Source organism: Leucoraja erinacea, chromosome 28 (genome assembly GCF_028641065.1).
Source record: "Leucoraja erinacea ecotype New England chromosome 28, Leri_hhj_1, whole genome shotgun sequence".
In the NCBI taxonomy this organism is placed as follows: domain Eukaryota; kingdom Metazoa; phylum Chordata; class Chondrichthyes; order Rajiformes; family Rajidae; genus Leucoraja; species Leucoraja erinaceus.
This window is the reverse complement of record NC_073404.1, coordinates 14315937-14329498: the sequence shown is the minus strand read 5'-3', so window position 1 is coordinate 14329498 and position 13562 is coordinate 14315937. Positions and strand designations below refer to the sequence as shown.

The 13562-nt window shown below is 43.2% G+C and overlaps 1 protein-coding gene across 1 annotated transcript; it reads left to right on the top strand.

The window, feature by feature from the left end:
* The first annotated feature begins 1715 nt into the window (after positions 1–1715).
* Positions 1716–13331, top strand: LOC129710666 (aurora kinase B-like). The gene is given in 9 exon segments (XM_055657820.1): positions 1716–1881; positions 2118–2253; positions 5104–5164; positions 6840–6883; positions 6886–7030; positions 7780–7918; positions 9030–9178; positions 12134–12308; positions 12777–13331. Coding segments are annotated over 9 exon segments (1089 nt in total). The 5' UTR covers positions 1716–1833; the 3' UTR covers positions 12969–13331.
* The last annotated feature ends 231 nt before the right edge of the window (positions 13332–13562 follow it).

The window sequence follows — 13562 nt, the reverse complement described above, 5'->3', positions numbered from 1 at the left end:
ACTCTCTGTGAGGAAAAAGTGTTTCCTCGTCTCCGTTCTAAATGGCTTACTCATTCTTAAACTGTGGCCCCTGGTTCTGGACTCCCCCAACATCAGGAGCATGTTTCCTGCCTCTAGTGTGTCCAAACCCTTAACAATCTTATATGTTTCAATGAGATATTCCTCTCATCCTTCTAAACTCCAGAGTATACAAGCCCAGCTGCTCCATTCTCTCAGCATATGACAGTCCCGCCATCCCGGGAATTAAACTTGTAAACCTACGCTGCACTCCCTCAATAGCAAGAATGTCTTTCCGCAAATTAGGGGACCAAAACTGCACACAATACTCCAGGTGTGGTCTCATTAGGCTCTGTACAAATGCAGAAGACCCTCTTTGCTCCAATATTCGATTCCTCTTGTTATAAAGTCCAACATGCCATTCGCTTTCTTCACTGCCTGCTGTACCTGCATGCTTACTTTCAGTCTGAAGAAGTGTTTCCGCCCGAAACGTTGCCTATTTCCTTCGCTCCATAGATGCTGCTGCTCCCGCTGAGTTTCTCCAGCATTTTTGTGTACCTTCGATTTTCCAGCATCTGCAGTTCCTTCTTAAATGCTTAATTTCATAGACTGATGAACAAGGACCCCCAGATCCCGTTGTACTTCCCCTTTTCCCAACTTGATGCAATTTAAATAGTGTTCTGTTTTTGCTACCAAAGCGGATAACCTCACATTTATCCGCGTTAAACTTAATCTGCCATGCATCTGCCCACTCCCCCAACCTGTCCAAGTCACCGTGCATTCTCATAGCATTTTCCTCACAGTTCACACTGCCACCCAATTTTGTGTCATCTGCAAATTTGCTAATGTTACTTTGAATCCCTTCATCCAAATCATTGATGTATATTGTAAATAGCTGCGGTCCCTGCACCGAGCCTTGCGATACCCGACTAGTCACTGCCTGCCATTCCGAAAGGGACCCTTAAATCCCTACTCTATGTTTCCTGTCTGCCAACCACTTCTTTATCCATGTCAGCACTCTACCCCCAATACCATGTGCCCTAATTTTGCCCACTAATCTCCTGTGGGACCTTATCAAATGCAATCTGACACTTTAATAGTCAACAGGTGCAAGGGGAAATTAACTTAGATTTCTGATAACATTGCTGTGCATGTGGATGAGAAATGGGAATGGTCAAGAACAGATGTTGTCTTGTGATGTGTGAGGAAGCATCTCTGATTGACGCCATCAACCAACAATATTATTATTGTAATATTGTCCAAATTATCATATTATTGGCTCACAACCAGTTGATTCAAAACCACTGGATTATCTAGGTAGTAAATAGTAATGGAAACCGAGCTGAAAATTTGAGCCATGATAGAACATGCGCCATGATCTTGATGAATTGAACGAAATGTGGAAACAACCGAGTTGCTGCAGCACTTGTTAACTATCCCGGTTAATGGAGACCAAAGTTACTCGAGGAGCTCCTGTCGTATCTTTGATGGAGACGCGGGAGCCCGAGGCGCGCCAGCTGATTGGTGGCTTGGTCGCACACACGCACACACACGAGCCAATCGCCAACACGATCGGGTTATCCAATCGGATATGCCGTTACAATTGGCCAATGGCGGCGGCTTTTAGACTTTGTAGCGAGCCAATTAGGAGACGGCTGTCCGGGTTTGAACTGAAGCGGGGCAACGGTCGGAGCTCGAGCGGTGGAAGAGGTGAGAGAGAGAGAGAGAGGGGGAGGGAGGGAGGGAGGGAGTTACCGATATATACATCGAGGTATCGAGGTGCGCCACCTGCGGAGAGGAGCCGAGCCTGGAGCTTGGCGCTTCGCCCCGGAATCAATGACCTCCAAGGAGAACCACGACCCGCAGGCACCGGGCCTCACTCAGGTGAGGGAGTGGGCCTTTACTGTGAGGGGAGGCGGGCTGGGAGCCGGGAGATGAATGGAGTGGGGTGCAGAGGAAGACTAGAGCACTGGCGAGCGGGTCGGGGAATGAGACTGGTGGGGGGTGGGGGGCAGTGAGTAAGGGGCTGGAGGATAGTGGGAGGTGGTGTGATGTGTGGACATTGGGATCGGTGTTCTTATGGAGCTACTTCAGTAAGTTCGCTCTCCTCCCTTCCACAGACACTGACTTCGATCAGGTTGGGTAGTCCAAAGTATTTGAAGAAACAGTTGAGCGGATCGTGCATTTCTGCATCGTCTTCCATATTGCCTTTGAGAAACATGTCCAAAGCTTCTACTGTCGTACCACTGGCAACAGGTATGCAGTGTCAACATGGGAGAGCATGCTAAAGTGTGTGGGAGTTCTGATGATATTAGAAGCTATGGGCCCTTTGTGGCACGTTTTTTCAACCTTGTTTTTCAACTTTCCATGCCTATATAAATCCTCAACAATCTCGTGGTCCTTGTTTGAATGAAATCAATATTAGTCAATTATATTATAATCTGGCCAATAATATCTCATAGAAAAGATGTCCAGCTGGAAAGGGTACAGATAAGATTTACGAGGATGTTGCCAGGACTAGAGGGTCTGAGCTATTGGGAGAGGTTGAGTAGGCTGGGACTCTATTCCTTGGAGCGCAGGAGGATGAGGGGTGATCTTATAGAGGTGTATACAATTATGAGAGGAATGGATTGGGTAGATGCACAGTCTCTTGCCCAGAGTAGAGTGAATTGAGAACCAGAGGACATAGGTTTAAGGTGAAGGGGTTCTTGGTTTCTTGGTCCAAAATATTCCAAATGGAATATTTAATAGAAATCTAATAGGAATACTTTTTCACACAAAGGGTGGTGGGTGTATGGAACAAGCTGCCAGAGGATGTAATTGAGGCTGGGACTATCCCAACATTGAAGAAATAGTTAGGCAGGTACATGGACAGGACAGGTTTGGAGGGATATGGACCAAGCCCAGGCAGATGGATCTAGGTAGCTGGGACATGTTGGGCTGAAGGACCTGTTTCCACGCTGTATCACTCTATTACTCGCTTCCATGTGCTTTAAAGTTGTTTAGCAATCTGTGTGTTTTTTTTATCAAAAGCCATCTGGAATTATAACTCGCCAACATCCACTTTGCTTGCTATCTATTCTACCTGTTGTATTTTCAAAGTACCTTGAAAAATTAGTCACATGTGATTTTTCTTTCATTAATGCAGAAGGGTGCAGTTCGTTCTATTTTTCTCTTCCTGGTTCTCTGTTCTTTCTTTCATTATAATTTTCATGAGTTTCCTTACCACTGATGTACGAATAATTCTCTTAGTTACTTTCCCCCCCCCCCCCGTTTTTTCTAAAATAGCATGGTTACTCTTAACTACGGTTCAATGCCGGAACCACATACAGATTAGTGAATTGTTGCTATTAGGGCAGTGTTTTTATATTCCTGGTTCAAGTATTAATTGATTTTAGTGTACAATTATTCCCAACAAAGCTGAATTGTGAATTAAAGCTGATGTTCAAGAAGGAACCGCAGATGCTGGAAAATCGAAGGTAGACAAAAGTGCTGGAGAAACTCAGAGGGTGCCGCAGCATCTATGGAGCGAAGGAAATAGGCCACGTTTCGGGCCAAAACCATACTTCAGACTGATGCAGGGTGGGGGGGCGGGAAGAAGAAATGAAGAGGAGGAGTCAGAGGGCAGCAAGGGTTACCGGAAATTGGAGAAGTCAATTTTCAAGCCGCTGGGGCAATGTTCTACCCCCAGCGGCTTGAACATTGACTTCTCCAATTTCCGGTAGTCCTTGCTGTCTCCTCCCCTTCCCAGCTCTCCTTCTGGCTCCTCCTCTTCCTTTCTTCTTCCCGCTCCCCCGCATCAATTAAAGCTGATAAAGCTCGGGATCTCGTCACTGAAACATTTCAACCCAATCCACATCCTGGCATATCTGCACCTTCTTCAGTTCCATCATGTTCTTCCAATAATATCGAGAACAGAATTGCATATAGTACTCCAATTATGGCCGAAGCCAAGTTTTATAAAGTCATACTGTGATCTTCATGTTCTTGTATTCCACGTCTTGGCCGATGAAGGCTTGCATAAAGTCATACAGCACGGAAGAAGGCCGTTCAGCCCAACTCATCCATGCCAAGATGTCCCATCCAATCTAGTCACCTGCGTTTGGCCACATCCCTCTAAACCTTTCCTATCCAAGTCCAAGTGTCTTTTGAATGTTATTGTACCTGCCTCAACTACCTCCACTGCCAGCTTATTTCATATCTTCCTCCCCACCCACCCCATCCGAATGTAAAAAGTTGCTCCTTGGGTTTCAATGAAATCTTTCCCCTCACACCTTAAGCATGCACTGTGATTCCTTTACCCTGGGTACATGATTCTGTGCATTCTGTGCAATTAATAAATTCCAGTCATGATTTTGTACACCTCCATAAAATCACCCCTTAAGACTCCTGTGCTCCAAGAAACAAACTCCTAGCTTGCACAATCTCCCCTTATTGCTCAGTCCCTTGGGTGGCAACATCCTCGTCTTCTTGCACTCTTTCCATCTTATAGACATTCTTCCAAGAGTGGGGTGACAAAAACTGAACTCAATACTTCAAATGTGGCGCATCAGACTCCTGTATATCTATCTGTGCTTCCATGGCCTTGCATACTCTGCTCATCATACCATTCATGCCCATATCCTACTCTTATCCATACCTTGGAATGTAGGATGTTGAGGGCTGATCTTTGAGATTTATAAAACCACGAGGGACATAGGGAGGATGAATGCACTCAGTCTTTTCCCGGGGTTAGTGAGTCAAGAATTAGAGGGGATAGGTTTCAAGTGAGAGAGGAAAGATTTAATTGGAATCTGAGGGGCAGAATTTTTGAGACAGAGGGTGGTGAGTAGATGGATAAGCTACCAGAGGAAATAGTTGGACCAGGCACAATAACAATTTTTTAAATACATTTGGGAAAGCACAAGGATAGGAAAGGTTTAGAGAAATATGGACCAAATGTGGCAACTGGAACTTGAGTAGGTGGTTGACATGGATGAGCTGGAGTGAATGGGGTGTTCCATTGTCGTATTACTCGGTACAAAAAAATACTTCTCAATCTGGAACACTGTTTATAGAACACAAGAACAAAATAATCTGATGCATGTCTTTACAATTTTTCTGTAGCTTTGGGATCTGGAGATCAGAACGTAGCAACAGCACCTGAAACCCAGCAGGTGGTGGTTAAGTAAGTATTACAGTTAATCTTGTATTGAGGTGTGATCTCTCTGCTGGATCTGCACTTCTGAAAGCAGTTGAATTAGTGCTATGTAAATTGGTTTGTCCAAAGGACGTGAGGTCTTGCAAACTGAAGAAGGGTCTCAACCCATTGCTTCTCTCCAGAGATGCTGCTTGTCCCGCTGAGTTACTCCAGCAGTTTGTCGTTTACTGAGATATTGCAATTTGGAATACATCTCCTATTTTCTTCAATGTACTTATCAAGCTTTGCATAGTGTCTTTCTTCTTCAAAACCACAGGTGATCCGTCATTCTTGCCTTTCCAGCACATACCTATTGCCGCCAACCATCGCAACCCGTTTCATAGAAGCAATTTCAATAGTAATGCTGCAGTGTAATTCCTGTAGCCTGCAGGCTAAATTAGGGGTCTCCAAACTATGGCCCGTGGGCCACATCCGGCCCGCAGCAAGCTCTTAACACATTCTGTGCGATGGGCTATAATAACAGGTTCTGTCGTAGCACAGGAACATACACGTTAGTTTGCTCTAAACTTTAGAGATACAGCGCGGAAACAGGCCCTTCGTTCGCCCCCACCACCGCCACTAATACTATCCTACACACACGCACATACACTAGGGACAATTATACCAGCCCAACTAATCTACAAATCTTCGGTGTATAACCAGCACATGTAGTTCCTTCCTATACAAACCTAGTGTGGGCGGTAACCGGAGCTCCCAGAGAAAATCCATGCAGGTCACGGGGAGAACGAACAAACTCCGTACAGACAGCGCCCGTATTCAGGAAAGAACCCGGCACTCTGCCGCTATATGGCAGCAAATTAAGACTGCGTCACTGTGCTGCCCAATTATCTTGTACAACTGTAACACAGCTGTTTTTAAAATCCCTCCGATTTTTTTTTTTTTTTACAAAAGCAGATTTCCCCCTACATTTAAGTGTCTGAGGGGAAAAAAGGGGAAAATGATCAATTATTCAACGGACCGATGACCTTCGTATTTATTGGGCCAAAGGGTCCAACTATTTGTTGGAGCAACTGTTCCAAGCTATCATATGGACATGCATTTATTGTAGGTTGGTGTATAAAACTGACATGTTCTTTAGATGAACCGTGTCAAGGCAGTGTTTGTCGAAGATGTTTGTCAGTCTTTACCCTACATATTAATGGTGGTCCGTTGGTGTTGGGAAACTTTAACTGATCAAAAGTCGATTGAAAATAACACGTATGGGAATCGAATCCCCATGGAATATACCACATTTGAGCAATTTTGTGGATCAACCCATACAATGCTGTGCCTATACATTGAACTGATTGCACAGCCGTACTTGATGTAATAGTCCGGATAGAAGTGTTAATTGCTGATGCGCATTCACTGCTCAGAAGGTCTTCTTCCTATAGTGACGAGTCGTGCTAAATATGAGAATTTCGTGCGCTCCTATGTAATAGTATCCAACTGCATAGATAAAGATTAAAATGGGATGAAAGTCCCCACATTCTGAGATTCCCAATCATGTGATGTATTAATCCCGCTTTCCATTGGTCACTGTTGATAGGTGCCTCACTGCAAAGCCTCTTGTTTTTATCTCTTCCCTCCGTTTATTGTATTTTCTTATCTGAGTGTCAGTACGTTTTTATTTTGGATTTAAAAGAAATATTTGGACTTTCAGAAATTGGTGGTGTTTGAGAGAACTTGACATCGGATGCCCTCTTGGGAAGGAAAATTTGGGAATGTGTACTTGGCTCGTGATCGGGAATCAAGGTTTATTCTGGCACTGAAAGTGCTTTTCAAGTCCCAGCTTGAGAGCGAAAATGTTGAACATCAACTCCGAAGAGAGATTGAAATTCAATCTCATCTCAGGTAAATTGTCTTTTTTTTAATCCCTTCCCATCTTTAGGCTTTCCTTACATCCAGATTTCTCAAGTGCGATTTGGAAATATTGGTTAGCAGTTGGCGTTCAGACCCCTCTGCTGTATTTTGCCATGCAATTAATTGTGAACTATTAACTCCATTTACCCACTCAGTTCCATTCCATGCCTCATAATTATTCAAAATCTGCTAATTCCATCCTCTGCTGGATGGAATTAGCAGATTTACTTGTTTGAACCTAAAATGTAAGGATTTGAACATTATTTCCAAAATGTACTTTTGAAAGCATTTGCAAATGAAGAGTAAAATGTCTTGGCATCATTGGTGAATTTGAGACCCCTTGTTCTAGCTACATCTGGAAAAATAATTATTTGTGTATTTGTGTTTTTGAATTGTAGTACCAAAACTGGAAATAAATTGTTAGTTTTTGAGTTTCTGTACACTGGATGTTTCATTGCCTTTGAAGATAAAACCTGTAAAACTGGCAAAGTTAATTGAGCCAAAATTATTACCTGCATCTGAAGAACAGTCCTGACCCAAAACATCACCTATCCTTGGTCTCCATAAATGTGGCCTGATCCACTGAGTTACTCTTTTTTTTTAAATCACCCGTCAAATTGCTTACAGTGGGGATTTGTATTTGATCGATGGCGAACTGGCAAGTGAGTGTCTCCTGAAACAGGCCAGAGTTGATTGGTGTTTTTTAAATAGCAATCTAATGCGCTTTTCCTTAATTTCAGGCATCCAAATGTCCTACGGCTGTACAACTATTTCCATGATCGTAAAAAAATATACCTAATGTTGGAGTATGCTCCTGGAGGAGAGTTGTACAAAGCGCTGCAGAAATGTGGCTGCTTCAGTGAACAGAGGAGTGCCACGGTATGTGGGAATCAATAAACATTTATTTATGCAGACTAACTGACCATCATTGGATGTTGTATTTGAACAGCTGAATTAACTGAAATTCATCCAGGAGGGCAATGCTTGCTGTATTTCCCGGCAATGAAGATGCTATTTTTTTACCCAAAAATAATTTACCTGCATCTTGGAGGCCGAAGGTTAGGTTGTTAGCCAAGAAAGATCGAGTTGGCTATCCCTCATTTCTGGAAGCTGATGGGAAGCAGCTGTAAAAGGACAGCACCGCTGGGGGGGAGGGGAGTGGAGTGCTGTGGCGAGTGAGTGAGTTGCTGGCATGATACCCGACTCCCTCCATCTCAACAGTCCTGCCCGTGCTGACCCGGGCAAGACTCCCCACACGCTGTGAAAGGAACTCTGAACCCAATGGGTCTATTGTCATTCAATAAGATCACAACTGATTCTACTTGTCCAGGTGTGCTCCCGGTTTTCCCACCATCTCTCCATCTGCCGTCACCCTCCACTCCCCACCCATTCAGAATGGAGTTCTGAAAGCCTTGGGCATATTGAATTGTTACTTTATTTATTTTGAGCATGAGAAATTCTAGCCTTTTTTCAAAATTTAGCAACTCAAAATGGGGGTGAGTCTTCATTGCCAGGAAATACGGTAATTGAATTCTTTAAACTCGCGTTTCTTATTTGTAATATCATTCCAATAATTCAGTTTCTTATGTTGTTAATTTTTGGGTAAAATACCAATTCACATAGTAGAACATGGGAATGCTGGAATTTAAACTTCATAATTAAGCTCAATTGAATGTGCAAAAGTCTAATTAGTTGATGAATCAATTATGTTTGTGACATTTGGAAGGGACTTGGAGGAACTAGTTTGTCTCGACACATGCATTGTCATACTCCATGGCCACAATGTACACCCTCCGCGCGTTGCTTCTGATATTTGTACACAATCCATTCCTTCAATCACTGTTATTTCCAATGTGATGACTGAATATTTGAGTGTTGCCTATCCTGGTCTATGTGGTGTTCTTAACATGTTTATAATTTTCAAAAAGTTGTTTTGCACAAATACCTTCAGGTGGCAGTGAAGTGATGCTCATTGTTTCCTTTATTCCAGTACATTTTGGAGCTGGCAGATGCATTGCAATATTGTCATTCAAAGAAGGTAATTCATAGAGACATCAAACCAGAGAATCTGCTCCTGGGTCTTCGCGGGGAGCTGAAAATAGCTGACTTTGGTTGGTCTGTCCATGCTCCTTCATCAAGGTTTGTGGCGAGTCTCATTTGCTTTTTTTTTTAAAAAATATGATAAATCCCAAATTATTTCCGTATTTGCTTTATTGAGTCAAAAACCATTACTGTTTTACCTCTAAATGGACATTAACTGGGGATGTAATAAAATCCTTTAAAATGGCCATTGGAAATGTAAAATTCCACATATTAGTTTGGAGCCTGAACCCCTCTTGTCTGGTGAATTTACCATCTCCCAGTGAGAATACTCATTCAGAATACTGAATTGTCAATTGAGAAGAAATTAGGGGATTTATTATGGGGAAAACCTAAGTTTCCAAATGCTAGCTTGTGACCATCTCCACCGATTTGCTTATTATTGATTTAGCTGTTGATTTAGCTCAGCTTGCCCGTTCTCACTCCTGAGTTTTACTTACATTTGGTTCCATCATGGTAAAATGGAAAGTTTATTTTTCTTAGGAGATTTTCCCTAGGTGGCATGGACTCTAATCCTTGTTTGGCACTGTGTTAAACTTGTAACACTTCACCCATTTGTCAACTGCAATACTTGCAGCGACATCATTCTGCATCTTTTCTCTTAATAATAATAATAATAATAATATATTTTATTGTCATTGCACATCAGTGCAACGAGATTTGGTATGCAGCTTCTAACCGATGTCAGTCAATAAATAAATAGATATATAGATAAATAAACTGTGCGACGTGACCATCTGAGGGAGACAGTCCATGGGGGATGGGGGGGGCACTCATTAGGGCCGGTTCAGAGCCGCTATAGCTCTGGGAATGAAGCTGTTTCTGAGTCTGGAGGTTCGGGCGTAGAAGGCCTTGTAATGTCTGCCGGAAGGAAGTAGTTCAAACAGTCCATTAAAAGGGTATGGGGAGTCTTTATGGATGCTGACGGCCTTCCTGAGGCACCGTGTGGTAGATGTCCTCCAAGGCTGGTAGCTGTGTCCCAATAATCCTCTGCGCTCTGTGGACGACGCGCTGAAGAGCTCTCCTCTCCACCTCCGTGCAGCTGAGACACCACACAGATGCCATACGTTAATATGCTCTCTGTGGTGCAGCGGTAGAAGGTTGTCAGCAGCTGTTGGGGCAGACCAGTCTTTTTTAATGTCCTTCTTGACCAGCGCAGCTGTGTTGGTGGACCATGTGAGGTCCTCTGAAATGTGAGTGCCCAGAAACCTAAAGCTGGGCACTCTCTCCACACTTTCCCCGTCGATGGAGATTGGGGTGTATTCTCCATTATGGGACCTCCTGAAGTCAATAATCAGCTCCTTGGTCTTGGAGGTGTTTAGTGACAAGTTGTTACGTGCGCACCAGTCCGCCAGGTTCTGCACCTCCGCTCTGTATTCTGTTTCATCACCGTTGGTGATCAGCCCAATCACTGTTGTGTCGTCTGCAAACTTCACAATGGTGTTGGTGTCGAATGCAGGAACACAGTCGTGAGTGAAGAGGGAGTAGAGCATGGGGCTTAGTACACAGCCCTGTGGTGTGCCGGTGCTCAGGGTGATAGTGGAGGACAGGTGCGGGGCCCAGTCTCACTGCCTGCGGTCGCTCCGTCAGAAAGTTCAGGATCCAATCGCATATCGGTGAGCTGAGGCCTAGCTGGAGGAGTTTGGTGGGGATGACCGTATTGAATGCAGAGCTATAGTCAATGAAGAGCATTCTTACGTACGTGCCCTGTCTATCCAGGTGAGTCAGGACAGTGTGAAGAGCCAGAGAGATGGCATCCTCTGTCGATCTATTTGCCCTGTATGCAAATTGATGAGAATCCAGTGAAGGCAGGGATGCTGGATTTGATGTGGGAGAGGACCAGCCTTTCGAAGCACTTCATTGGTATTGGAGTTAGGGCAACCAGGTGGTAGTCATTCAGGTACTTGGGGAGCGTTGCCAGAGATAGAGACACATTAAAGATTCTAGTGAATACCGCCGCCAGCTGTGCAGCACAGTCCTTTAGTGCCCTTCCCTGGACTCCCATCTGGGCCTGCAGCCTTGCGTGGATTGATCGTACGCAGGGTGCACTGTACCTCCTGAGTGCTCAGTGTTAAGGCCTGTCCCTCCACCATGGCCGGGGTTATTCCACTCCTGGTGGTGTTGCCAGGTTCGAAGCGGGCAAAGAAGGTGTTTAGTACGTTGTAGTAAGTGATGTCCGACACCCTGCCACATGCTTCTGGTGTCCGTGGTATTGAAGTGGTCTTCCACCCTTTGCCTGTGGATGTCTTTGGCCTTTTTAATATCTTTGCTCAGGTTCGACCTGGCAGCACTGTAGGCAGAAGTGTCCCTGGATTTAAAGGCATTGTTGCGTGCCCTTAGCAGATTCTGAACCTCCTTGTTCATCCAGGGTTTTCGGTCTGGGAACATCTTTATTTGCTTGTCCACTGTGACGGTCTCCACACAGCAGTTGATGTAGGAGAGCACAGTGGATGTGTACTCCTCCAAGTCTACCTCTGTGGAAATTACTCCAAACTCACTTCTGTTGCTTAATAGTTCCTCACCTGCCTTATCTTTACAAAGTATAGCCTTTCCAATACATTACAATAATTGGATACTCGGTTGTAGGGGACTACGTCTATTATCCATGTGCTCTGGTCTCTAGTAGCTTCTCTTCCAAAGAGTAACCTTCATCCTTCTGTTTAATTCCTTCCAGAACTTTTTTCTACTCATTCTGTGGCCTTCTGCTTTGCATGTTTTCTGAATTGTAATCAACATTTTGGTCCACTGTTATTTCCTATCCATCTCAAACTTTCCTCAAATCCCTTGGTATCTTGTTTTTCAAAGCCTGTTCTTCCCACTTGTGAAATGGTGGGTATGGGGCAGATCAGTCATACTGTACTTCAGTGACAAAGATATTTGGCCTTGCTGATGATACCTCCCTCACTTTGTGGAGGGAGAAGAAATTGTCACAATGCTGTGTTGGGCTTGATATTAGTTTACCATAACATGATACGTCAAATTAAATCCTTACAGAAGAAAGACGTTCTGTGGGACTTTGGATTACCTGCCTCCAGAGATGGTTGAAGGACGAATGCATGATGAGCGAGTGGACTTGTGGTCTTTGGGCATTCTGTGTTATGAGTTCCTTGTAGGTCATCCTCCATTTGAATCTTCAACTCATAAGGATACATATAGAAAGATCTGTAAGGTGAGATGTTATACGTAAAATTGTTGAGAAAAGTCAGTCATCTATGCCTTGCAGGCTACTTACAGGCATGCCTATGTCAGCAATATGTCTGGAGCACTGGCAATCTGTCCTCGACCTATTGTGGTTGAAATTGTAAAGGGATAGCTAATACTTGGATGCCATTAATAAGACCAAGTTGGTATTTCAACATATAATAAATGTATTCTAATATAAATAGCAAATGCTGGAAACACATTGCAGGCCAGACAGCATTTAAATTATTTTCGAGTCTTCAATTTGTAGTTTCTCTTTCCACAAATGTTACACGACTTGCTGAATGTTTCTAGCTTTGTATTTGTATCCAAATTTCCAGTATCTGTAGTCTATAATTATTCATGCATGATTCCTGGGGGTCCAAACGACAATTAAATTGACTCTTGACTCTCTTGACTCTTGATAACTGAAAATGTTCAATATTGAAATTTATAGGTTGAAGTCCAGTTTCAACCGAGCATGTCAGAAGGTGCAAAGAGTCTAATCAGCCAATTACTTCGCCATAATCCAGTACTGAGACTTTCCCTCAAGGCTGTGATGGAACATCCATGGGTGAAATCTAATGCCTGCAGACTTCTTCCACCAGAATGTACCAACAGTGAAAATTTACAACTACAGAGGTCCTGAGGATAACCGACTTGTACTTTAAATGTATATTGAACGTGAACTTTGTAAATTATATGCTTTTCCTCCATCTGAACCAGTCTTCCTGCATGTTTTAGTCATTATTTGAACTGTATACACTGATATTTAGATTTGTCAGCAAATATATAATGCAAGTCATGTTTTCTACCCAGTTTTTCCACTTGCTTAAATATTAAAGTGACCTGCATCTGCATTTTGTTTAAACTACATGCCTGTATCATAACCCTTAAACAGTAATTCAGAACTACCTGGAGTTGACTGTTTGTAGCTAAAGCAATGAAAATGATGCTTTTTTAAAGTTTTTCCATTGATTTGCAAATAAATCTGTTGAATTCTAAAACAGTTTATCATTTTGAAGAATTTGAGTATTTACACTTTAATGGCCTAAGGAAATTGATTCTACATCTACATCTACACTACAAAGGGGCCTATTCAGAAGCCTAATTTTAAGAGTTGGGTTCTGAAATATTGACCTGTGTGGCTTGTGAAATAGCAGATAAGGTCTTTTAACTATTCCTCCAGTGACAATTGTTTTCAGTCAGTTTAAATACGTGAAAATTGGGCTGTTAACATTTG